The 24,432-nt window shown below is 43.4% G+C and overlaps 1 protein-coding gene across 1 annotated transcript in view; it reads right to left on the bottom strand.

Annotated features, from left to right (window-relative positions):
• Positions 1-1,712: 1,712 nt before the first annotated feature.
• Positions 1,713-24,432, bottom strand: part of nrg2b (neuregulin 2b) — a gene marked incomplete at both ends in the record, with an annotated part of 46,632 nt that continues 23,912 nt past the window's right edge. The window contains 11 exon segments of the mRNA XM_084550134.1: positions 1,713-2,189; positions 3,282-3,465; positions 4,817-5,032; positions 6,070-6,197; positions 7,158-7,173; positions 7,175-7,333; positions 9,512-9,614; positions 12,462-12,485; positions 16,189-16,247; positions 23,144-23,267; positions 23,605-23,723. Coding sequence (XP_084406260.1) covers positions 1,713-2,189; positions 3,282-3,465; positions 4,817-5,032; positions 6,070-6,197; positions 7,158-7,173; positions 7,175-7,333; positions 9,512-9,614; positions 12,462-12,485; positions 16,189-16,247; positions 23,144-23,267; positions 23,605-23,723 — 1,609 coding nt within the window.

Genomic DNA, 24,432 nt, shown 5'->3' with positions numbered 1-24,432 from the left:
TCGCTCCCGAGCAGTGTGAACCCGCAGTGCCGTCGCTGGAGTGGTGAAAGGTGGTGGCGATTCTAAGGGGGCTGTAACACCTCTAACGCTTCCATTAATATATGTAAAATAGAAAACAGAAAGGAAAAGTGGGAACCCAGAGCAATATCCTCCTCTCAGGGGGTGGGGGTCAGGGGGGCAGATTTCCTAGGTACGCCCCTGCAACAGAGCAAACAGATGTGGTCTCTGCACAACTTCGTCTTTTCGTCATCGCCATCATCTCTGTGAATCACACACAGCTTACACACATGCCCACTTGCACACCCTTAGAAGTAAAAAAAAATAAAAATAATAAATAAAAAAGCAACTGAATCTCCCTTCTGATTCCATGTTTTTTTTTTTTTTATGTTGTTTTTTTTTTTTTTTTTTTACCAACGCTCTGTCAATCGTGGCCACGAGTAAACGCAACAAACCGGGAAAAAAAAAGAAGAAAGAGAGTGAGGGGATGTGGATCTGGCCTGCGGACTGAACTGTGACTGAGATGACGTGCTCTCTCTGCTTTGAGTCTTTTGGCTGTGATGTGATGGAGAAGTCCTGAGACACAGTGCGGCTCTAAGCTGCTGGCATAGGAAACGGGCGGGCTGGGCAGTCCACGGGAGGCCAGAGTCAGGCTGGATTACAACTGGATTGGTTAGGTTCAGGTTTGGATCGGCAGCTCCCTGGCCAATGACTGCTCACGGAGGGAGGTTCTTACAGTGCAATGGAGCTTCTGGCAGCGTGAGGATTGGTGAGAAGAACATGTCAGTCAAACGAGAGACCACGCACCCTCCGAGGTGAACAGAGGTGCCAACCAAATGAGGCTTCATGAGGTGTACAGACTCTATACAGGCGTGCACCCACCCACACACAAACAAACACGCACGCACACATTCACTGCAACAACCACCAATGTCATGGCAGCACCCTGAACACCCACACAGGAATCTGGAGTCACTTTCCCTCAACAACTCCCTGACACTCTTATTTTCACAGAAACAACACAACAAATGACTGACAGGCAGCGAACGAGGACATAAATGACCGATGTGTGTTCATCCAAGAAAACTACCCTACACACCCGGCTGCGTCGGCGACTAAATGTCCCTGTGAAACGCTTTGCGTGGATCATACTCATGTAAACAGACACCTTTTACACAGGAGGAATCAATATTGCATGATGACATAATCAGATCACAGTTCAAAAAGAGGAAGATCCCAAATCAGAGAAAAAAAAAAAAAAAACAAAAGCAAAAGGAAGGAAGAGGGTTGGTCTCTATAAAAACGAGGAGTCTTTATAAGAAAGGCTACAAAAACTCAATGGGACCTCCGACTTCAGCATACAGCAAAAGGCACCACAATATTATTCTATTTATCTAACTTGTGAAAAAATTGGCACGTAATTCTCTTATGTTTTCATCTCTCATAATGCTGTAAATCAAAAAACTTTACATATAAATATCCCCCCCATTATAAAAAAAGTCTTTGCTGTTAGCTAGTAGACAATTTTTGCTGAAATGAAAATAAATATTTCATTTGTTTAGAATATCTGTCTGTTATACAAAATAAAAATATTTCTCCTAGGTGCAGGTCTCTAGTCCACTGGTTGTGTGTAGAAGGAAAGGGGAGTGTGTGAGGTGGAGGGGGGTGGGAGGTGGCAGGGGGCCTATGGGTGGGCGTCGGAGGGAGGTCAAGTCTTAAAGGGGCATGTTGTCGGCCTTGGAGCGCTGCGAATGGGAGCCGCGGCTCTGCCCGTTGCTGCGTGTCCCCGGCCGACTCAGCCCGCGGTGAGTCCGTGTGTCCGCACCAGATGACGAACGGTAACCTGGGACAGAAAGGGGCGGGTCCATGTTCATGTTCTGCATACTAAGGAAAGGTGTGCTCTCCCCGTGAGCATCCTCTTCCTCCTCCTCCTCCTCTTCCTCCTCTGACTGGCTGAAGCTCTGTGAGCTGTAGTCCCGAAGGCCGGCTGAACGCTGGGAGATGTGTCCATTGAGGCGGTTGCGTCGCGGGCGGCGCCTGCTCCGGATGGGCTCCCGCGAAGAGGCGTACTCCTGCGTGGTCTCATAGGCCTCGTCGTCAGGGAGACGGTAGGGGCTGGATGGTAGACTTCCTGTGCTCTCCGTCAAGTAGGGTCGCCGTGGACGCCGTGGCTGCCTGTATAAACTTCCATCCTAAAACATGAAACAAAGATTTACAGAATCTACATGACCACACTAAAGTGTAGACGATATTAAATACAAGCTACAACACAACACAGGAACACATACTTCTATCCTATAATGTTCTTATAGAGAACAAAGGTAAATTCACCCTAACAACAAATACTGTCTTTCTACAAACTGCTGAGTACAAATCAGGGATTTACAATTTCACATGTTTTCTTTTTCTGATCAACCTGGGCACTGACATTTCTGCAGCATAATAATCCGCAGATGAAAATAGTCCCCAGGAAAAAATACCAGTCTCGGTATACAATAGCCTACTGAAGCCAATTCAGAAAAAGTCTCAATTTGACAACACATGTGCACCAATGCAATGCAAGTAGTGCAAACAAAAAAACAACTGAAATGCTTCCAGGGGACTCTAAAAAAGTGATGAACGTGTCTAGGATGTGGTTATTGTTCAAAGCTTTATAACTTTTGAAGCTGTTAAAGCTTGCCACACATCAATTGGGTTGGAAATTAGCTGAAACTAATTTTAGTTTCATTCTTAACGTCCTCATTGCACGGCTCCTTATTAGCCATTTGCTTGTTATAAACTTGTCACTTCAATAATCTGGCGAAACACACAGTTCATTTGCAGATTGACCGCATCAGTAACAATTAAAAACGTTTGGATTCCGACCCTTTTCTGGAAACATGTTGTTTGCACTGTACCTGCATTGTGTTTCTGTAATTGGGTGCAGCCCATGTGATGAATTGATGAAGACATTTTCTTAATTTTCTTGTGTTTTTTTTTTCTGTTTGCATGTGTTTTTTTTAAACTGCAGTGCGTTGATCTCTCCCAGACACTGTATCTTTGAGTAACATTTACGTCTTGTTGTTTTTGGTACATTAATGAGCTGTGTTTTAATAAAAAACTTAAAAAAAGAAAGTAAATACCCATGACCAAGTTTTAAAGATTTACATCTTCAGAAATAATGAGCTTATGTAGTACAGACAAGGGAGAGAAAATGTGTTGTGTTTATGGTGAGAAATACACCTAATGGCACGCTGTCACCATCTCCTTGCACTGTTACGTTCAGACTATATCTGCCTACGTACATCGGGGCATCGTAGCAGCGGCGGCTCGTCGTCTCTGTGGTAGGCGGCGGCGGCAGGGGGAAGGGAGAGGGCGTGGCTCGTGTTGGGCGAGGTGATCTGGAAGGTGGGCACCTGGGGTGGCAGCGGCGGGTAGTGGAACTCCACCGGAGACAGGCGTGCCGGCGTGGTCAGCGCTGACACATATCTGGACGGGAAAAAGACAGGATGAATAGCTCTCTGCCTTACACTGTTTAGCTTTAAGAGTGCATTATGTAGTGCAGTCTGGGACTAAGGTGCAGTAGCTTGATTGCCCGTGACCTTGATTGCCACCGGTATGAAAATGGGGGATGGAATGCAGTTCTCTGGAGCAGGCAGACTTTATGTAGCAGCAGTTAGTAAAAACTACTTGTCCTCTTCAGGGACGAGCAGGGTTTGGAGCTGTCCCTTGCACTGGGTTAATGTAGGGGTATATCCTGAACAGGTCATCAGTCATCATAGGGCTAGTGCTATTTATGCACATCTAAGACTTCCATACACACAAGTGGAAGTGGAAAAACAATGCGTTTAAGAGCCGCCTGTGTCATTTATAGTTATAGCCAGGTAGCGCTACGTTCACCATGTTGAGCTTCCCAGACGGAGCTCCAGCTCCCATCATAATCTCTTCATGGATAACACAAGCAGGAAAAAAAACAGCCATATTCATACCTGTGGGCAAGTTAGTGCATCCAGCCCACCTGACCTGTAAAATCTACGGACTGTGGGAGGAAACGCGCAAACACATTCAGCCAGCTGGCTCAGTTCTGCGTGCGAGATCTTTTTCCAGTGATAACAGCTGAGCCTCCTCATCGCCCACTCAGTCAGTCAGTCACAAAAAAAAAAATTTAAAAACATTACTGCACATGTGCCCTCGCTGCTACAAGAGGTGTGCGACTGCTCCACCTCGTAAACATAGTTGTCGGTGCAAAGTATCGCCGCAGAGATCCCAGATTAGTGGATAGTTAGTGGAAAACTACAAGAAGCACAACAGGGACATGCAAATCAGATGACAACTGGTTTTAATGTTGTATAAAAAAAATCTAAATAAAATGGTCCCTGATAAATTCTTTGAAGTTATTGTGTTTTATCACATTTCTTTTGTTTTTTATTAGTTTAAAACATCAACAACAAAACTATAGTTGTGTCCAATATCTGGATTTCTGTGGCGCAGTCATAGCTAAATGTATAAACGTCAGGTCTGTGTGGCATTCTGGGAAATGTAGGAAGAATCTCTCTTTTGGGGGAAAAGGGATGCCTAAATTATTTAATAACTTCACTACCGGTACACATTTAGCTCCTAGAATAGCACTGGTTTTCACATAACAATTAACAGTATCTGGGTGAGGAAGTCTTTTACACCCTGACGACGAGTCCTGACAATTAACTTCCACTTGGGGTCGCCAGAGAGTAAATGGGTCTGCTATGACAAAAACCACATCACAGCAAGAAGTGTTGTAAAGTCAGCGAGCAAACCCCGGCTCCTTCCACACCACCATCACTCGCGTTGCCACTTTCTCTACCTGTCACTGTGAGGTGAGTCTCTTAGAGAGTCGTAGGAGTCCCCATACTGCATTCCCGGCCCCGACACGTCCGTGCAGCCCCAGTGGGCGGCCCTCCTCGCCATGCACGCCGGGCTGCTGCACTTACTGGTTCCCACAGAGCTGGAGAGCCCGCCCGACTGGCAGTCTGAGTTCATACTCTCTGTCCGCTCCATGCTCCACGTCTGCTCTTCATGTCTGCAGGTGTGGGCGTCAAGAGAAGTTTGAAAGGTTACAACAGCACCGAGGAGGCAGGAGGATGCTGAGAGGGAGTGAACGGTGAGCAAGAGTAAACCATAAAAGGTTGCCATTGTCAAATAGAGGGAACTGAACGGATAGTTCTGATGCAGTTCTTGATGCAGTGTGTTGGATCTGTATTGTTTGCTAAACCTAATAACAGGCCAGTTTTAGAGACAAAGCCCACTGAATAAAAAAATATTCTAATGAGTTTCATATGATGAGCATAAAGATTTTAAAGTTGGAGAGAAGAAAGCACAGAATTAAGACTCTCTGCTCTGACATGGAGATGTTAGTAAAACATTATTGGACTGGAGAAGGTGCATCCAACTGGTAACAGAGCTCGGCATCCAATGTCGCGGCTGCAGCCCAGCTATACCTGGCTACCTGGTGAGGATGGGCGCAGGGCGGCTGCTAAAATGAACGCTAGAGTCCACGCTCATCAGATTACACAGCAATTTAGCATTGTTGCTAAGCTAAGCCAAGGAAACATTTACTAGCACACTGGGCACTAGCCACTGGGCGGGGCAACAGTTTTAGCTCAGCTTTTCCAATAAATGAGTTGTTGCTCTGCCATCAAGTGGTGAAGTTTTGTACCACAATTGTTACAATATACTGCGCTAGGTGACTTCTGAATCTGCGGTGACTTTTCCGTGCTAATCCCTGTAATTAAACATTCACTCTGTTAATATCGTCTTCATGCTTGCGGAATTAGGTGCTACGCTATATATTTTGATCCGTGTTGACAACAAGCGAAATAACTTCACCTTATTGGGCGTTTTCTCCCTCTCTTTTACAAAAGTCCTGTTAATCTCTAGCCGCACAGTTTTTGTGTTACATGTCCAGGTTTGGAAGTCGCTGACGTGGCCAATACAGTGGAGGTGAACACCACTGCGAACAGCAACGTCTCACAAACTGCCAAGATCTCGTGTAAAACTAAAACAACGCCTGTGGGTCTTCTAACTGTTTGCATTATGCATTGTGAACGCCACGTCTACCTGGAAGCATGCGAGGCAGTGGTGGAGTGGTGGGAGCGGGTGGACATTCGACTGCCTGCATAGTTGCCTGCACCCTCAGCTCCGTGGTTGATCACGCACTCCGTGGTAGGGACAGTCTTGGGGATGTACTGCAAAGAAAACCCACATACAGTTGTTTTTTTTTTTTTAATTACTTTTACTATGGTCTTGTTTTCTAAATCAGAAAGAAATAATACAAAGAATATGAACCAAACATAAAAGGGTAATGACATGTAACTATGACAAGTAGTTAAGTAGTTATTGTTCACCTCTTCACTGTGTTTGTACTGGTGCTATTATGCTGACTCATGCCTGTTACGTATACCTCTACAGTATGTTTTATTACCACAAATCAGATCTGCTCTGAAAGCTAAACAACTTTCTTGATGGAGCTAAATCTACGTCCCAAACTTAAACAAACTCGCCGTTATCAGTAACCCAACGTCAGGAGACATGAACGAGCCAGGACTGAAGCTCACGTCTCCTCTTTCTCTTTCTTCGCTCCCTCTTTAGCATTAATGAATATCTGAGGGTATTCTGAACATCCTGACACCTGAATCCTATTTATAGCGTGTCTATGTTTAATTAAAAGCATTAATATGTCTGCTTTTATTCAAGCAGATGCTGTGGGCTTTGATGGAGATAACAAAATGTGACTTGAGCTGTCTGATTTCTAGCAGACGGTCGTGAAGTAACTGCGATTGTTTTGAATAGTGTAGAAACTAAACTACAGCTAAATCACAGATGCTGAAAGTGCCTTTGCCTTTTCACTTTGGCAACGGCAGCTACCCTGGCACCGGCTATGCTTAACCAGCAACCATGATAATAAAAAAGTGAACAAGCTAAATGTTGTAAAATGTGCCACCAGCTCACTGTATTAAAAACCATCCACATGACCTCAACAGGACGTTACTTCCCGAGTCAGAGAGTTATTTCCACTCCACGTCAGTGCTCATGTATGAGCAGCATGGAGATTATTGCTGATATAATTAAAAATGCTAATCTGCCTCCAAGGTCGTTTTAAAATGCTGTCACGATATGTAAAGTATGACTGTGGATGAAGCTTGTACCTGCCTCTGCTGCTGTGTTTCTGTTGTCTGTCTGTAGGCTACTCACGTCAACCATGGGGATCTCCTCAGGACCAGGCCCGGGGTGGTTCGGCCCGTTGGGTATTATTCGGTTTGGCAGCTCCACACACGGATTCTGGTTTTGGTGTAGGTGACTCTTGATCTTCTTCCTCTGCTTCCTAGAGAAGAGGAGATTACGAAGAAACAATAAGTGATCTGGTAAAAGTGCTAAACAGTAAACTGATACTGCTTTCTACTCTCTATCTCTCTCATTAGTTCTTTGGCTGGCAGTTGTCACATGATCATTTTACAGTGGCGGTAATTTTATCAAAGCTTTTTTTTTTTTTTTGCCTTTGTCTCTTTTGGATGCCCACGAATCATTCTCCTATACGGTACTTCTATTGCATTTTCATTGTGAATTACTATGAATTCGATTTGTGGCAAAACAAATACGTTCGCTCTGAAGATCAGTTAGCGATTGAGCTTTTGCAACTGGTCTTTTCAGATCACGATGAACCATCAAACCAAACAGAAAGGAAGCCAACGTATAGATTCATTCAAATATAGCTGATTCAATGAGACGTACTGATTTAGGGACTCTACAAGAATAAGACACAAAAAAATGACTCAAGCATTCAACTCAAGTTCAGTTTTGAGGTTCCCGTGCATTGAGTATTTATTTAATTGCTACTTCACACCAGAGGGATGTCTTCTTTAAATGGTTCGGTTCATTTCATTTAAATATCAAAATTCAAAGAGTTCAAATATTTTTAACACAATAAGCAAAGCCATACCTAAGTTTTTCTTATTTCTTACCCCATTAATCATCTCTGAACCCCACAGATTTATCTTCTTATGAGGAGATCAAACCCTGAGGCTAGTGTTGAGCTAATACGCAAAGGGTCCGATAAGGTCCGAGTGATAGGAATTGCATCTAAGTGATGTGGATTTTTTTGCATCGTGACGCTCCAATGCATAATAACTCTCGAACAAAAGTTGCACAGAAGAAATAAGTGTGTGTCTGCAAAAGAAGGAATACTTAAGAGACTGATTTGTAATTTACGTAAGTGCATGTATGGGACAAGTCCTCAAAATGTACTAGAGAGAAGTAAACTCAGAAGAAGAGTATAAATGTAAAGTAGAAAGTAAATTTTGGTCAGACATATACTTCCTTCCAGAGGAAGGGGAAGGACACCTTTGCATGGCGTGTGGCTTGTGTATTCTGAATCCTCTGAACAACATTCAAACACGATTTGCAGGGGCGGTGTAAGGGCAGCATGGGGATGTGAATGACGGAAAGTTTCAAAGACAAGCTTCTAGAACATGTCCACAATTGCTTGTATCTGTGTCAGTGCAATTGCACAGTGACAAATATGCTTGTCAAAATATCTGGCAACAGATCAGTACCATTTTAGCCTGGAAGCCAGCCCAGCTTCCCCCTGCCCTCAAAATGTTAGCCTGGAGTCACTCCGTTTGGATTTATTATCTGCTGAGCCAATCAAATCGTCTGAGCGGGGGCCGTATGTGGTAATGGACGGAAGAGTCGTACAACTGAGTGCCATGCAGTTTACAGCAAAATGGCTCTGCTTGGTTGTAGGGCTATCCAATTCCATGCAGAGATTTTTTTTTTTCTTCTCTGTATCGGTTGCCCTATAATAAAATCCAAATGCCACGTTGCCAGACTCATATTCTGAGAAGAACTGACTCTGGCGCCTGTAGGCTAGTACCATTTTAGAAGTTGAGGGGAAAACTGCAAAAATAAATGGAAACCAGGTAAGACTTTTACGTCCGTGGATGGAAACAGAACGCCGGAAAAATGGAGTGGGGACGGACCACAGTTTGGCCAATCTCCAGTCCGCTGAGACCGGTTTTCTGCCAAACAATACGGTAAGTGAATAATATTTAGGTTCTCAGTGGTTTGAGCTCTGTGGTGAACATGCTAATGCGGCAGATTGTCTGTGGTTAAAAAGGAAGTAACATGTCTGGCCTTTTCATAAAGATATCACATAGCTTAACATTTGCATTAAATTGGCAACCGCTGGATGTAACAGCACATAATGTCATTACAGTTAGCTCCGCCTCAACCAGAAAAATGCTGTTTGCACATTGACGCATCAGTATCGACAATCTAATAATCTCATTTATGATAATAAGTTATATCAATCACAGGGCACAGTTCCAATACTTGTACTTTACTTTGATTCTGAATATGAATGCAGTCTTCACTTACTGCATCCCCAGCAGAAAAAGCAGCTAATGTTTTTTTAGTTTTTTTTTTTTTTTCAAAGGATGATAATTTGAAGGTTTGGGCCCTTTTCATAAATGAGAAATAGTTAATCTTTCCTTCAAAGACATACTTGGTTTTGCAGTAGGCCACCACACAAACGATGCCAGCCACTAACAAGGCCACGCAGATGCCTGTGATCGTCAGCACCCGTCTCTGGTAAAGCTCCTCAGCCTCTGTGGATGGAAACACACACACGTACAAACGCACACATGTACACACGCGCACACACACATTCATGCATCGCAGGAAACGGACAAAAAAAAATACATACGCACAAACATACACACGCACACACACACACACACAGCGTGAGAGCTACTCCACTGACGGTAACTACAGAAACAGTTTTCTCACTATTATCTGCTGCCATCCTATCCCCTGTACTGTCTCCACAACAACTCCTGCGCTGTCATGTCACATGCCTTACGCTATTAACTGTGCTGCAGTCATACAGTGCTACTCTACAACAGACAGGAGTAATTCTACAATCTCATAAATATCGTGATGAAAAGCAGAGATGGAAACCTGCATCCTGACACTTCCTGCTGTCCCTATCCGAGCTCATTTACAAATGGCCATGGGGATGTAATGCTACAGAGGAGACTGGAGAGGATCTGACTGCATGCCAGTATGGATGGAGTCAACAAAGGACAAGTTGTCCAGATGACAAAAAAGAAAAAGAAAACAAACAATACATTGTTCAAAGTGTTAACACCGCAGCGGCCTGGAAACAAGATAAAAGTTTGGTATTCACAAAGATCACCGTTGATTTGGTCAGATTTTTTAATTTTCCAGCTCTCTTATGCGCACGTTTTCATCAGACGCCTGCACAAAGTCGTCTCTACAGCAAAGGCGTTCTCATTCTTAGTCAAAGACTGCTGTTTTGTCTCTCCCCTGGTTTGTCCGAGTGTCTCGGAGAGTTTCCAGTTTTGACGAAATCCCAGGACAGTGGCCTGATCGCGTACGGTCGCGTGAGTTTGGTTGTTTTTTTTGAACTTCAGAAGTTGGGAGTTTAGCTTTCGCTTTTAGGTTAGAGTTAAGCACTAAATTAGATTAAGAAAAAGGTCTAGGTTTTGGATTCTTCCTTCCTGAAAAGGACGCAAGCAGCACACAACCTTTGGCTATGGTCTCTCGGAGCAAAGCCCGATGTGCGTCATGACACCAACGCCAAAGGGCACCTTGTGCGTATCTCTGCGACGCCAGTGACTCTGACAAAACGGCTTTATGTAACGCCCTGGGAATGAGGAAAGGCTCAAAGTAACAGACTTTAACCGATTACCACCAACTATAAGTGAGATTTTATTTTATTTTATTTGGTCAAAAGCAAACATCGACTGATAAGCAGTGTTTTGCAGCCCAAAAAAAGGAGGATTTAAGTTGTCTGTGACGTCAAACTGGGGTCAAGGTAACGTTATAGCGATGCTCAAATAAAACGTGGAGATAGAACGCCATTATCCTCAGTATTATGGAGGGAAGTTTTCAATTATTGTCCTGTGAAAATGCGTAATTGCTCTCTATGTAAGGATTTTGGCTACAGATATCCAACAGTGTCACAGTCACATAATTTTGATGGTGGTATAAACTATTTTCTTTTTGCACACATGTAATTTGTTTCATATCGTAGCCAGGACTCACTGCACTATATTAAACTTAAATACTTAAAGGTTTGTGGTGATGCTGTGTGAATACTACACCATCCCGCCGTATCATTTTGAGTGAATCCATATTTTTTGGGGGGGGTGGGCCGGCTGCGGCGTAACACTGTGTCTGAAACGGCAAGCGCTACGACACAATGACAGAGGGAGCAACAAACAGAAAAGAACATGAGGGGAAGAAGGAGGGAATAACAGCAGAAAAAAGCAAAGTGTTGAGGAAGGAGGAGGAAGAGGAGGAGGAGGAGGAGGAAACACATAGAGGGAGAGGAAGGGGGGCTGAGAGGGGAGCAGGGGCGTGTCCAAGAGAAGGACCAAGGGAGAATCAGGTCCCCAGGAACCAATGACTGACCTGACTTTGTCCCCTTATCAACTAACTGGATTAGAGAGGTCGTTGGATTGTTAGTTACGGCCAAAATTAAAGCCCCTGCAGGCTAGCAACAACTTTTAGTGTCCTAACACCTTCAGAAACACAAATATTAGGTTAAAAGCAATAGGTTAAAACTATCTATATATCTAGCTATATGACTGATCCTGGGCGGTTAAATTAAACCCTGCAACTTTACCTTATTCATGACACCACATACCCCCCTCCCTTCTACTCTAGCTCTAGACACGCCACTGAAGAGGAGGGAAGGGGGCGAGGGAGGGGACAAGGAGAGTCTCTAAATAAAGGGCCTCTGTAGGGATTGACAAGCCTACGAGAGCCTTGGCCCGGCATTGTGTGTGTGTCACAGGGTACTGATAGAGGAAGGAAAAGGAAAATGGGAAGACGAGCTTGCTGGCACAGTGGGGCCAACAGCAATCGTGATTTAGAACAGGCGAGCTCTCGACTCTGACACTGAGTCAATCAAGGGCATAATAATAAGGATGGACCACGAGGTCAGGCCTTTTTGCTCACTAGCACTAGCAACGCTTCGGGGAAAATGAACGCAGCTTGCGTGTTTTATATTCGACAAGCTGCTGAAGCGAGTGTGCACATCGCCAAAGCCCAGACCAGTTTTTTTTTAAGCTACATAGAAGGTAGTTTTGGCTCTAGATGAACACAACTATGACTCGTTTCAAGGATTACATTGTGTGTTAGTTCCCCTCTGCACTTTCTGTCATTAATTCATCCCTTCTCAGTTCATTTGTCCCTTTCTCTAATATCTATGTATCCAAATTTGTCAGATTAGAAGAAGAAGAGGGCATGCAGAGAAGGGAGGTTATGTGTTTTAGAACCGGGTTAGTGGGCAGAAGAAAAAGAGGGACAGGTTGAGAGAGACCCAGTTGTTGGCTTTGGAAAGAAGATGGCACAATAATGTGTGACTGTGAGAGGATCTTGGCAAACCCTTTAAGCACAGCAAAATGAATAATAAATTTCCATACCTATAAATTTAATTCTGAGAAGCTCTGCCAGCGCAGAAAGTTGTCATGGTAAAAAGAAAGAGACAGATAGGGTCAGGTGTAATGTCCACTTTGGAGCAGATATATTATTTCCATGTCCTGTGTATGCTGAACCAGGATATAAGTTAATTAGTGCTGTCAGTCATAGTGATTGACATGCGTACCGTCCAGTAACAGACAGACAATTCAGACAGCCTCAGCTCTGTGACCCCCAGAAATGACAGGAAAAAATTAAAAAATAAATAAAAAATTCAACTGAACCAAACAGAAAGCCAAAGCGAAAGGGAGAAAATGAACCAAAGGAAGAAGGAAAGAGAAACCAGCAGGCAGGAAACGGCATGCACAGACAGAGACAGGTGGACAAAGACAGCAAGACAAGAAGCCACATCACTTACTGCTATATTTACTAGACCTCATTTCTGGAGTAAACAACATTGGACAGAAAAAATAAATAAAAATGAATAGAAAACAACGAGACGAAAGGAAAAAAAAAACAACAACAAGAAAACAAAAGATAAAAAAAGCAGTGAGTTACTCTCCAACATAAAAACACAGTACAGTCGATGAGGCTGGCACAGCAAATGGGGGTGGGTGCTGTAACTCGTTTGACTAATGGCAATTGTGCGCCTTTGTATTGATTACAGCATACCTCTTGTGTTGTGCTTTGTCCCACTACTGCTGCGTACAGCTATTACTCTATAACCTTTCATGTAATTTACAGAGAATTCATCCGAGCTTTCCCAATTTCCATGGTTTTGCATGCATTACAGGCCGTATATAAAGAGGAAAAGCCTCCTGCCCACCCTACCCTTAACCCTTGAGGGTGTTCCCTGACCATCGCAATGCAAAAATAAAATCACAGCGTCACACAGACAGATTTTTAGCATGTAGACAAGGCTTGATGATGGGGTCAAAAATAAGCAGACGTTACGTAAAGTATGATATTTTTGGGATGTGAAACCTGCTCCTGGTGTAAATTAGACATTATTCAGCATGGGAAACTTCAACAGTAGACAAACAGCAAAGCAAGACAACATGGCATGAAGCAACGGTGTTTAACCCCTGGAAACAAGAGGAGGATTTCCATCCCTCTGCTTTATCTCCGTGTGATTGTTTGGACAGCGACGTGAGAGTGACACAGAGCCAATAGAGGGAAGGGTAGCAGAGGAGCCAAGCACGCAGTAATCTTTGCAGCTGCTAATTCTTGACGTCTGGCCTTCATCTGATTGCGCCAGTAAATGTGTTTCCCTATCACTGCCCATGCAATCACGAGAGAGAGTGACAAAACACACCCCATTTGCATCCCTGGGATTTAAAGGAAAAGTTCAGCGTTTTGGGAAATTCATGCATTCGGTTGGGTTACGCCAAAAAGGAATCAGTGACGTGACAGTTCTTCATATTGACCACACACAGGAGTGGAGAGAGAATTGATATTGTTTGAACACAGTGCACATATTGAGACTGTTGGCTTAGCTTAGCATAAAGACATGTAAGTAGAAAAATAAAATCTACAGTGGTCAACACACAAAATGAAAGTCACTACTCTTTTCAGAAACTTTTCAGTTTTTCTCAATTAGTATACAATCATACTAACAAACAAAATGCTTATCAGTAAACGCAAAGGAGAATTATCATTTTTTACAACCTGGACCTTCTTTCTGGCATAAAATACGATCATTTACTCACCCATATAACTTTGGAGTCATTTGGAGTCGTTCGGAAGATATTTAGATCCAGTGGAGCACCGCATATATCCATATAGTGGGAGTGACTGGGGCACCGAAACAGAGCCTCTAAATAACGCATTATCTGCCGCGAAACTCGTTCATTTCACTAATATCTTGTTATGATACGCTAGTGCTATTCCCCATTGAGTCCAGAGTTACCTGCTATCTATTCGCAGATGTGCAGCAGTTTGTTGTTCTTTGGCCAGCTGTTCCTCTCTCTGCTTCCGCATCCTCCTTTCAACGAGCTCCTCATCCTATACTCTGGCTCAAAACGGTAAGGACGTCCATCATAAACAAAGTCATCGTCCACAACCTCAGAATCGGAAAAATATTCAGCCAAAAAACTAGGAGTAGCAAATTACAGGTAAACAAGCTGACGGTCGTAGGTGCGCATGGCGCTCAGAGATGACATCATCCAGGTCAGAGGTTAGTAGGTCAATCTACAGAGTCCGGATTATGATAACAGGTAACTCTCGACTTAATGGGGAATAGCACTAGTGTATCATAACAAAATATTGGTGAAATGAACGAGTTTCGTGGCAGATAATGCGTTATTTAGAGGCTGCGTCTCGGTGCCCCAGTCACTCCCACTATATGGATATACGTGGATCTAAATATCTTCCAAATGACTCCAAATGACACCAAAGTTATATGGGTGAGTAAACGATCGTATTTTATGCCAGAAATAAGTTCCAGGTTGTAAAAAAACAGTAAAACACATTCTGTTACCTTTGGAAATGGCCAGGCTAGCCGTTTCCCTTTGTTTCCAGTCTTTGCGCTAAGCTACGCTAACTGTCTCCTGCAGCTTCGTATTTAATGTGAGAGAAATTTCCCAAAATGCCAAACCATTTCTTTTAATTCATTACCAGTGGGATTTGAAGCAAAAATATGCAACAGTACTTTTAAACACAGCTGAAGTCAACCCTACGAAAAAAAAAGAAAAGTTCCGAGCTGAATGTAGGAACAAAGAGAATTAAATATATGATCCATGGATGCTCAGAGTGGAAACAGCGTTGCATCACAATTCATCAGCTCAGGACAGACTCCTCTGACGTGACACTGAGAAACTCCTTACATGAAGATAAATGTCACAGCGAGACTGGCCCTCGGTTGAATAAACGTGAGTGATGCTTTCAAATCTCATTACCTGAAGACTTGAAATGTTAAACATGTTCCAGCCCCTAAATCTTATTCCCATTCACTTGCCAAATTGTTTGGGTTTCGTGGCTTTTGGTCGTGATTGGCTGCCGTTCAAGACGACGTCAGAGGGAGTCGCGCAGTCCGTCCAAAGTCTGCAAATTTTCAGTCCTGTTGGTACTTCGGAAAGTAAAAATCGATAAAAGACTTTTTGTTTCAAGGAGGGGGGACTTGAAATCTTGTGTTAATCGCCTCTATCAATGCGGCTATAATCGCTTAATTTGGTTAGTGCTAGAAAACAAGGCAGCACCGATGGACCATCTACAAAGAAAAGTGACTCAATGAAACTTCAACCTCCTATTTTGTCTATTGTGTTAATCCTCTGTCTCCTCTGTTTCTTTTAGTGCAGTTCTCTGGGTCAGGCTGCAGGAAAAGGGAATTTACAGGTTTCACTTGCAGAATTCTTGAATGCAAAGTGCATTTTAGCAGTGTCGTAGGTCAAGTATCCTATATATAATAAATAAAATTTCAAGCAGGTGAAGTATGAGTGAAAAAAATATATATACAATTTGCAAATTGTAACCTTCCTAGATTGGTCGTTTCTGGTTGCCAGAGGAGCACCACAGAGGAACCAGGGGAGACAGGGAGAAGAAGGGGTGGACACAGAGGCATGCAAACGCACATTCACGCACACGCAAACACATTAACTTACATGAAACAGAAGCGCAGGTATGCAAACACACACGTACACACACGCACACAGCGCTCTCTCTCGATCCAAACCCCTCCAATGTAGCATGCAGCACCTCAGTGGGAAGGAGACAGACAAGAGCAAATGGACATACTGTAGAAATCGGCCATGACGGAGTTTTGACAGCGGTCCCCCTTATAGTCATTGGGACACCTGATGGAGGGAAAACGAGACACAGGGGCGGGGAGGGTGGGGAGGGTGGGGTTGGTCAAAGATACAGAGGGAGGAGAGAGGAACAAACCGGGAGAAAGAGAGGGGGGAGAAATACACAAAGACAGACAGGAAGGGGAGAGAGAAGAAGGGGAAGGAGGGAGACATAAGAGAGCAGAGAGATGAGGGATTAGAAACAGCACAATCCACCAACTACAGAGAGAGAGAGAGATGACCTGCATACTGTGACATCGCCGCCATCAATATGACATCACCGCTACAGATCAGACATCATCATGGTTATGAGGGTCGTGTGATGGCGATGCAGGAAGTGGGAGGGGTCGAGCGTCGTCAACCGCCAACCCCTCTCACGCAAACAGACACACACACACACAACCTACGTTACAGACCCACCTTTTAACCCCTTACAACATTGTTTTTATAAAACCTGCGTCTATAAAACCTGTGTACAACAATGTGTAAAATTGTGGAGAAGATCTGTTTATACTGACTTTTTTTTATATACTCTTTGTATTGAAATTAGTTAAATCATTCAGATTTTACAGTATGCAAAACATAACCAGGAAACTGGTATAGTGGGAGCAAAGGTTATTAATGAGTTAGAACACAGTTAGCCTATTAACACACCCAGCAGACAAACAGCAACATCAGCTTGACCGCTGACCCATCTTTTACCTCTGGTTTGGTCTCCACCGACTCTTGAAGGACACATTAGGCTCATACGCTGCTAAATGTTTCCGCAGCTAGTTGCTAACTTTGGCATCTATTTCTGAGCAGGTGGGACACAATCTGCCGCCTGCCGCTGGAAACTGGTTCATGGGAGTAAGTCTGAACAAACAAAAAAAAATGCAATAGTCTGAAGAAAATGAAGGAGCTAAAAATGTGAATAAGCTGAGGTGAGCTGCAGGGTAGTAATTCCCTTTTTGGCTCTCCTCTGCGGTAGCTAGAAAAGGCAGCGCGCCCTGTTTCAGTCGTGGAGATCTTTAGTCGTGGAGGACAGCACAGCCATGCATTTTCTACTGGATGCAACGTCCTTGCGCCGTGTAACGCCATGTTAGTGTGGACGCCATCAATAAATCCTTAAAGAACAAGGACCTGCAAAAATAGCAAACTCTCAAAACTGAACTCTTTTTCACGGGGATAAAAATAAAACAGGGAGAGCACACAGATGCACACACACACACCGAGACAGAGAGTGAGAGACCTCCACACAGTGTGTGAGCAAGAAAAACAGTCGGTTTTGGTATTTTCCTGGGCATAAATAACGGCAACGGTTCACGTGCAGCTGCAGAATGTGTCGTTTTGTTTCTAGATGGGTGGCGAGCTGTCAGGGATACCACGGGGCTGTGTATGATTCATATTCCGGCATCGGCCATCAGACACACAACACTGAAACTATCAAGCAGGCTCCTCGCTGCATCGCAGTAACTAGGAAATTAATAAAACTAAATTATAAAACCTGAAACTTTCAAGCAGACGTTTCAAAGGGCACCCATAAGAACGTGTTGATCTGTGTGTTGTTAATGAGCGTTGTGGTTGCTTTCACCCTGCCCGACGTATTTGTGATTTAATCGTGTTATTGCTGTAATTGATAGCACATCAGCTGTAAATGCAGCCAAATGAAAGATAGGCATGTTGAAGAAAATCTGATCGAGCTGCAGCGCACATTATGCTGCAGACGAATCACAACAATTGACCACAGTATGATATTATGGGTGTGGCCCCGTTACATTATAGAATAACAGAAGCTCTCTCGCAGTTTAACCCAGCGGCAGTAAAAAAAAAAAAAAAAACACTGTGATTTAAATATCTGGTGCACAAAAGGATCTAGTTTAAAATGCAAGGACCTTAGCCTCGTGCATATACTGTCCATATAACTGACTGGGTATCCTTTTCTCCTCTTTCTCACCACTAAAGAGACAACTTGCATTTTGAATCAATTACAGCAAAAACCCTCGGTAGAGCCCACTCAGCAATTTCCCAGAGAGATATAAATAGAGCAGAGAGAGAGAGAGAGAGAGAGAGGTGGGAGACACTCTGTGCAGAGGCAGCCCTATGCCGGCAAAAGCTTTTACTGTACATCATTTCTTTTCTCTGTCTCATTTCCCTTCTCCCTTCGCCCTTTCTTTATCTGCCCGTGCTTGCTTTAGCTTAGTTTCCCCCCCCCCCGACCTTACTGTTCTTGCAGCCCTGAGAGAACGAGCAAAGAAAAGCTAGCGCACGCTTTGTTCCGACCATGTGAAAGAAAGCAAACCCTGTGGTTCATTTTGTTATGTTCATCATACAAATACAGACCCATCAAATGTAACAGAACACACACACAGACACAGACACCCGTGGACATTATGTCCGAACATCAATACCAGCCTGAACTCTTGGTATTTGAAGATTAGATCAGATTAAATGAAGGTTATTGATTCACGAGGGAAAATTTGACATTTTCAACCTATAGCTGGCGATACATGGGATAATGCTTTCTGGCGGCATCTGTAGTTTACCAACAAGACGCTGATTAATCAGAAGAGCTATCTGCGGCTGAAAGGAGGAAGGGAGTCACGCCAGGCTTTAACCTGCCCCCAGCTTGCCAGGGGGGGAATGTTTGCATGGGCTCGTCTCCACTTTAACCTCCACACTCTGTTTCAGCCAGGATGCCTTTCTGTATGTGCCGTCCTCCAGTTTAACCTACAGACTCCATTTTGCAGTACAGCATTACGTTCCCCTTCAGGGAAGAGGAGGAGATTATAGGTTTCCGTGGTCGGCACAAAAGAGCTTGCAAAATACCTCCTCAAATTTCAGAGAGATTAACAATTTTTGCAGGTTGCCAGTGCCGTGGAGCGGAGTGATTTGCAGCTGTCTTGCAGATTCATGAGTGAATTTGTGTGTGTGTGTGTGAGAGAGCGAGGGGAGAGGGGGTCCACATATCTCTGAAATGAACAAGCTGCGCAGACAGTCTACAGACAGCAGTCTTATTTACATCCTGTTATCCACTAGCCCTAACAGACAGGTCCAACAAAGACGCTACAGTAACTCTCAGGAAACTGCCGGCTAGTCTGCTGCTGCTACCTAGATACCTCGCTGTATCTTCTTCAAATATTTAGTGTGCAGCATGAAGCGCGATCATGAACGCAAGGTTGTACAATACTGCACATTTTGCACCCCTAACGGCTTTATACGCAGCTCGCAGTGTCCATATGAACCCTCCCAAACAAAGTTTTCTGCTTGTCAGCACCATTTAAAAAACGAAATCTGATTTATCCTTCAGCTATGACCGGAAGGTATGAGAGATAAAGAGAGAGAGATGCAGAGAGTGAGGGGAGGGGGCAAACAAGGGACAGAATGGAGATAGAGAGAAAGAGAGGGAGATGGAAATGAGGAGACAAAGAGCGCAGATCTGAAACATACACGTAAAGATCTAACGACGGCTTTCTGGCAGATACATCCTATTGTACAGGAAGCATAACAGCAACGCTTTTGATCACGCATGACTATACACGCCATCTGTTACCCACGCCGTCGGGGAAAGCTTTTTGTTACACGTCTACAAAATGACCCAGCGTGTGTGTGTTTGTTTGTTTTTTTCAAGTCAGAACTGAAAGATTGCAACCTCTAGTTTAGAAAATATTCATTATGCTAAGTGGAAAACAGACTTTTTCATTGCCTAGGTTAATGCTGAGCTTTTGGATGCAAATCAGCTCTTGTGCTTGTTCTTATACCATTTACGGCGTACCGAAGAAGGACAGCGCTGTCGTTAACCACCTCCTCTACACCACAAGGCTTCACTGCTACTGCTACTGGAAAACTATTGCTATTGGCCATATCACTATTTGCTAGATATGCAACTAGTGACATGTTCATATAAATAAATGTCTGTCTTCCTCTGGAATAAGTTGATATAACACAGCAGTGATTAATCTAAGATTCAGTTCATGATTTTTTTTTGCACTTGCTGTTCTAAACACCTACCAGTCTGGTAGCTGTTTCCTGGGAGAAAAAAACTCCCTCCCACTCACAGGAAGTGATGCATTTTATGTCCATACTCCTTTCTTCTTTTTTTTTTTTCACAAATAAACATAAAGAAGTACTGGATCATTAGCACAAACAGTGACTACTCTTAACTACTCCTAAATGGACAGCATCCCTATTTCTAATGTGGCCGTGAGCTTGTCAGGCCGCTTGTCCTGTCTCCTACTGGGACGACACAAAACATGGTGACACAAACTGTAAGAGAGGAAATGAGGAAATCAGAAAGAAGGAAGATGTTTGTACGATTACTGTCTGTCTAGTTTGATCTCGCATTATCACAATGCTTTAAAGCCGAGCACCTGCTAAATGTGGATTATCCGTGTCTATCTGAAGTGTTCTTATCTTCGTGGTGGTCCAGACGTCCAAAACATGTGTGTGTCCGCCAACTGAGTCAAAGCTAAAGCCTAAACAACAAGAAAATGGACACGACGTGTAGTTGCCATCTTCGTCCATTAAAATATTTATGTCCAACAGCCCACTCTAAAGTCTTGGAAGTCGGAGGTTGTCACTGCACATGAATGCATCACAGCACAACATCAAGTGGGAGCTGCACGAGCACAGAGCAACCTGCAGCGACAGCTTTCAACCAGAAGTAGTAAGTGTGCTTATGCAGATGTGAGAGGACAAGGAAGAATCACTTCACTGCGCTGCGCTCGCGTCAGCTACAAAACGGATGCACTGAACGCCATCGTTTTAACAGTCTGCAGATGATTGTCGCGAGGGTCCTGACAGAAGTCATATCTGAGATAAATATTTTTCAACTATTTGCTCTCAACATCTGGTATGTGCACAGGGTGCAGGTAGCGTGCAGATTAAAAGCGTGGGCTGACTGCACCAGTTCTAGGGAAAGTGATCCAGTGAACAACAACTGCTAAGCACTGCCACGCGTAATTCGAAGGCTATGTTTCCCTCTTATTTTGTCATATCCATCACAAAGTAGCAAATGCTTGAAATGAATAGGAACAGATCAATTAAGCCTTAATTGTAATTCCACTGATACTGTTCATTGCTTATCAAATTATGAACAGTTTAAGAAGAAATTATGTGAATGTTTCACTTTGTGCCAATTTATTTCAGTTAACGTAATGTTAGTGTTAAAGTGCTAGCTGGTGGAGTTACCAAAGCTATCATTATGGATCCATAGTCATTAAAAGTGGCCACTGAAAGATTATATTGAACATGTCAACAGACTAACAGAAACATTATGGTGTGGCCTCACTAATAGCTGAATGTAAGCACTTCAAACCACTATACATTTTTTTTTAAGTACTGAAAGCTGCCTTGCCTCCTCTGTCCTCTTTGTTTTGCGTGTCCTCAGCTTTCAAAGTGTTTTATGGTCATGTGCCAACAGAGTGACCGACAGTAGAGACAGCAGCTAATACACGATGTCAGCAGGACGTCCTGCTCAACTTTTCTTGCCACTGTGTCGTTCCTCTGTGCAACACCACCATGCTCAGAAACATTTTTTTTTGCACAGAGCAAACAAAGGCAGAATTGACCTGTAATCTTACCGTCATCTTACCTGCGACCTAGACTTAACCATCTATCTTAACTGTCTATTGGAACATAAAACTGGATGTAGAAACATGTATAGACATTAGGGGTTGAAGTAATCGACCTGTCGACTTTACTGCTCTGCCATGAAGCTTTGAGGAGGAAGTCGACTAGTCGCCGATCGCCTCCAACAAGATAGGTGAGGAGCCCAGTGGGTCATTGCAGCAAACTAGCAGCGGTTTATCAAGTGTGTGGATAAATACTTCACTAGAGATGAAGCCCATTCTACCGTGACATGCAGGATATGTAAGTCAGTCCTGAAATACAACAAATGTACTACTGTAATGCACACTCATCTGAAAAGGCAGCCGCTAACGCTAGCAGAGGAACGGTCCAAATCCTCTCAGTGGCAGTCAATTAACAACTTCACCAAAGAAGGATTCTGCAAATCAACAATTTGTTGATGAATTTCAATGCCATTATCTCTTATCAGAAGTGTCTGGCGGTGTTTGTGGTGTTGACGTAGTCTACGGCTGACAGTAGCCCATGTTCAAGCTTTAATTACCTTGTAGAAAAGCCGCTGTAGCTTCTTTTGTGTGAGATGCTACAATATGTATTCAGGTCAAGAGCATAGATTTCATTATTGCTAAGCTTTACTTTCTACTGTGTTTTTATGTGTGACGTCATTGACTAGTTGACTCAACTTTCACCACATATTAGTCGACTTTAAAAAATCTGAAGTCGTTCAACAACTAATAGACATATTGCTGACCTTCATTAAAGCTTCCCCACATTCATACATCTTCTCCCTTTAATACCGACACAAAAAAACCCCTGCTGTTTGTCTTGGTAAAGAGACTGCTCATTGTTTCTGCTGGGCTTTACCACGACATTACTAACAGTTATAAAGCATGCAAAGAGTTTTGCAGTAATTTTCATCTAAAATAGTTTGGAGTCATTATTTTCATTGTTAAATTAATATATAAATAACACTCGAAGACATTTCCTCTGGAGCTGAGACGCTCTTTCTTTGTAAAACCTTTGCATTTCCTCTCTTACACATGCAAACCTCACTCACTCTTAAATGAAGTGAAACCCACTGGAAACACCAAATTCTGAACAATGGGATCACAATGTGCAGATGAAGACTGTCTCTGAGGCTTCCGGTGAGTGGTTAGGTGGGCTGCAGGTGTATGTGGAGAGGGCACAACCGAGGAGCAGAAGACAAGGTGGTGCCATGACCAGTAACAGACATAAACAGAGAGAGGGAGAGAGGGCAGGTGGAGAGACAGGGGGGAGTGACTACACCGTGATGACTAAGGGTTTGGGGGGGAGGGGAGGGGAGTGAGAAACAAACTTACTTGCAGGACATCTCGTTAATACCATGTATGAAGTAACAGTCTCCTCCGTTGAAGCAGTAGGACTTCTCCGAGTCGTTGCAGCGCCTTGCATGACTCACACCCGGAGACGGGGTTGTGGTGGTCACTATGAGGACGACAGATGGACAGAAAACAGACAAATATGCACAGAGTCTTTATCGGTACGACGAGGCGTTCACATTTTAGGCAAAATGCTGCACACACCTTGAGCCGGCGTCACAAAGCTAGCCACCTTTTTGACGACAGTGAAGTTCTCTTAAACGTCTGGTTTTATGAGCATACAAACAATTCTAATGGTTTTCTTCCCTCCTTCCTTTAGCTTTGCAGTTTTTCAAGGATAGACAGAATGATAGAATAATAAATCGATAGCTAGATGGACTGATGAAGGAATGACAGAAGAACGACAGACAGGACGATTTATGGATAGACGTGTTGCTGCTCACAGATCTGGACGCTGATTATACTCGTGGCGTTTTCTTGTCCCAGCGAGTTTTCGGCCACGCAGGTGTAGTTGCCAGAGTCTTTCACTCGGACACGAATGATCTGCACCTTGGAGTTTTTTCTTGAGCTAAGGAGAAAGTGGGAGGAAGAGGCAGAAGAAGACAGAGAGAGTGATACAAAAAAAAAAAAAAAGCAGAGTCAATTATTGTAGTTTCTAAAAAGCAGCAGGCTCATCTTTGACTGATGGGCTATTAGTTTTGATGGAGACAAACAAAAAGCAGACAAGGCAGGTCTACTAAAATCTGTTCAAACAATGACTCTGTACTCATTTAACATGGGAAAGTGACAACAATGCTCAGTGCAATCAGAAATTCAGTCAGAGCACAATGTAAAACACAAACTTCATTCAGAGTTTCAAACATCAGAAATAAAGCCTGTGTGATAGACATTAAAATTATGTCCTGCTCTTTCTACTGCAATGGATTGTACCAATTAAAACATATTTATATATTTTTTTCTGTTTTCTACAGTACTGTGTACAACTTTTTTTGTTGAGACCAGGGGTGTCAAACTCATTTTAGTTTGGGGGCCACATACAGCCCAATTTGATCTCAAGTGGGCCAGACCAGTAAGATGACAGCATAATAAACTATAAGTAACGGGAACTCCAGAAATTTCTTAAGTAAAATAAGTGCAATTTGGGCACATTGCTGTCTGCTGTTTAGCTCTAGGTCTAAAAATTGGGGATATCAGTTATTTTCTTTGAATTTTCGCACTTTGCAAATTCATGCTGTGGGCCAGATTAGAGCCTCTGACAGGCCGCTTTTGGC

Source organism: Chelon labrosus, assembly GCF_963514085.1.
Source record: "Chelon labrosus genome assembly, chromosome: 8".
Classification (NCBI taxonomy): Eukaryota; Metazoa; Chordata; class Actinopteri; order Mugiliformes; family Mugilidae; genus Chelon; species Chelon labrosus.
Note: the sequence above shows the minus strand (reverse complement) of the source record. Positions and strands in the feature narration are given on the sequence as shown.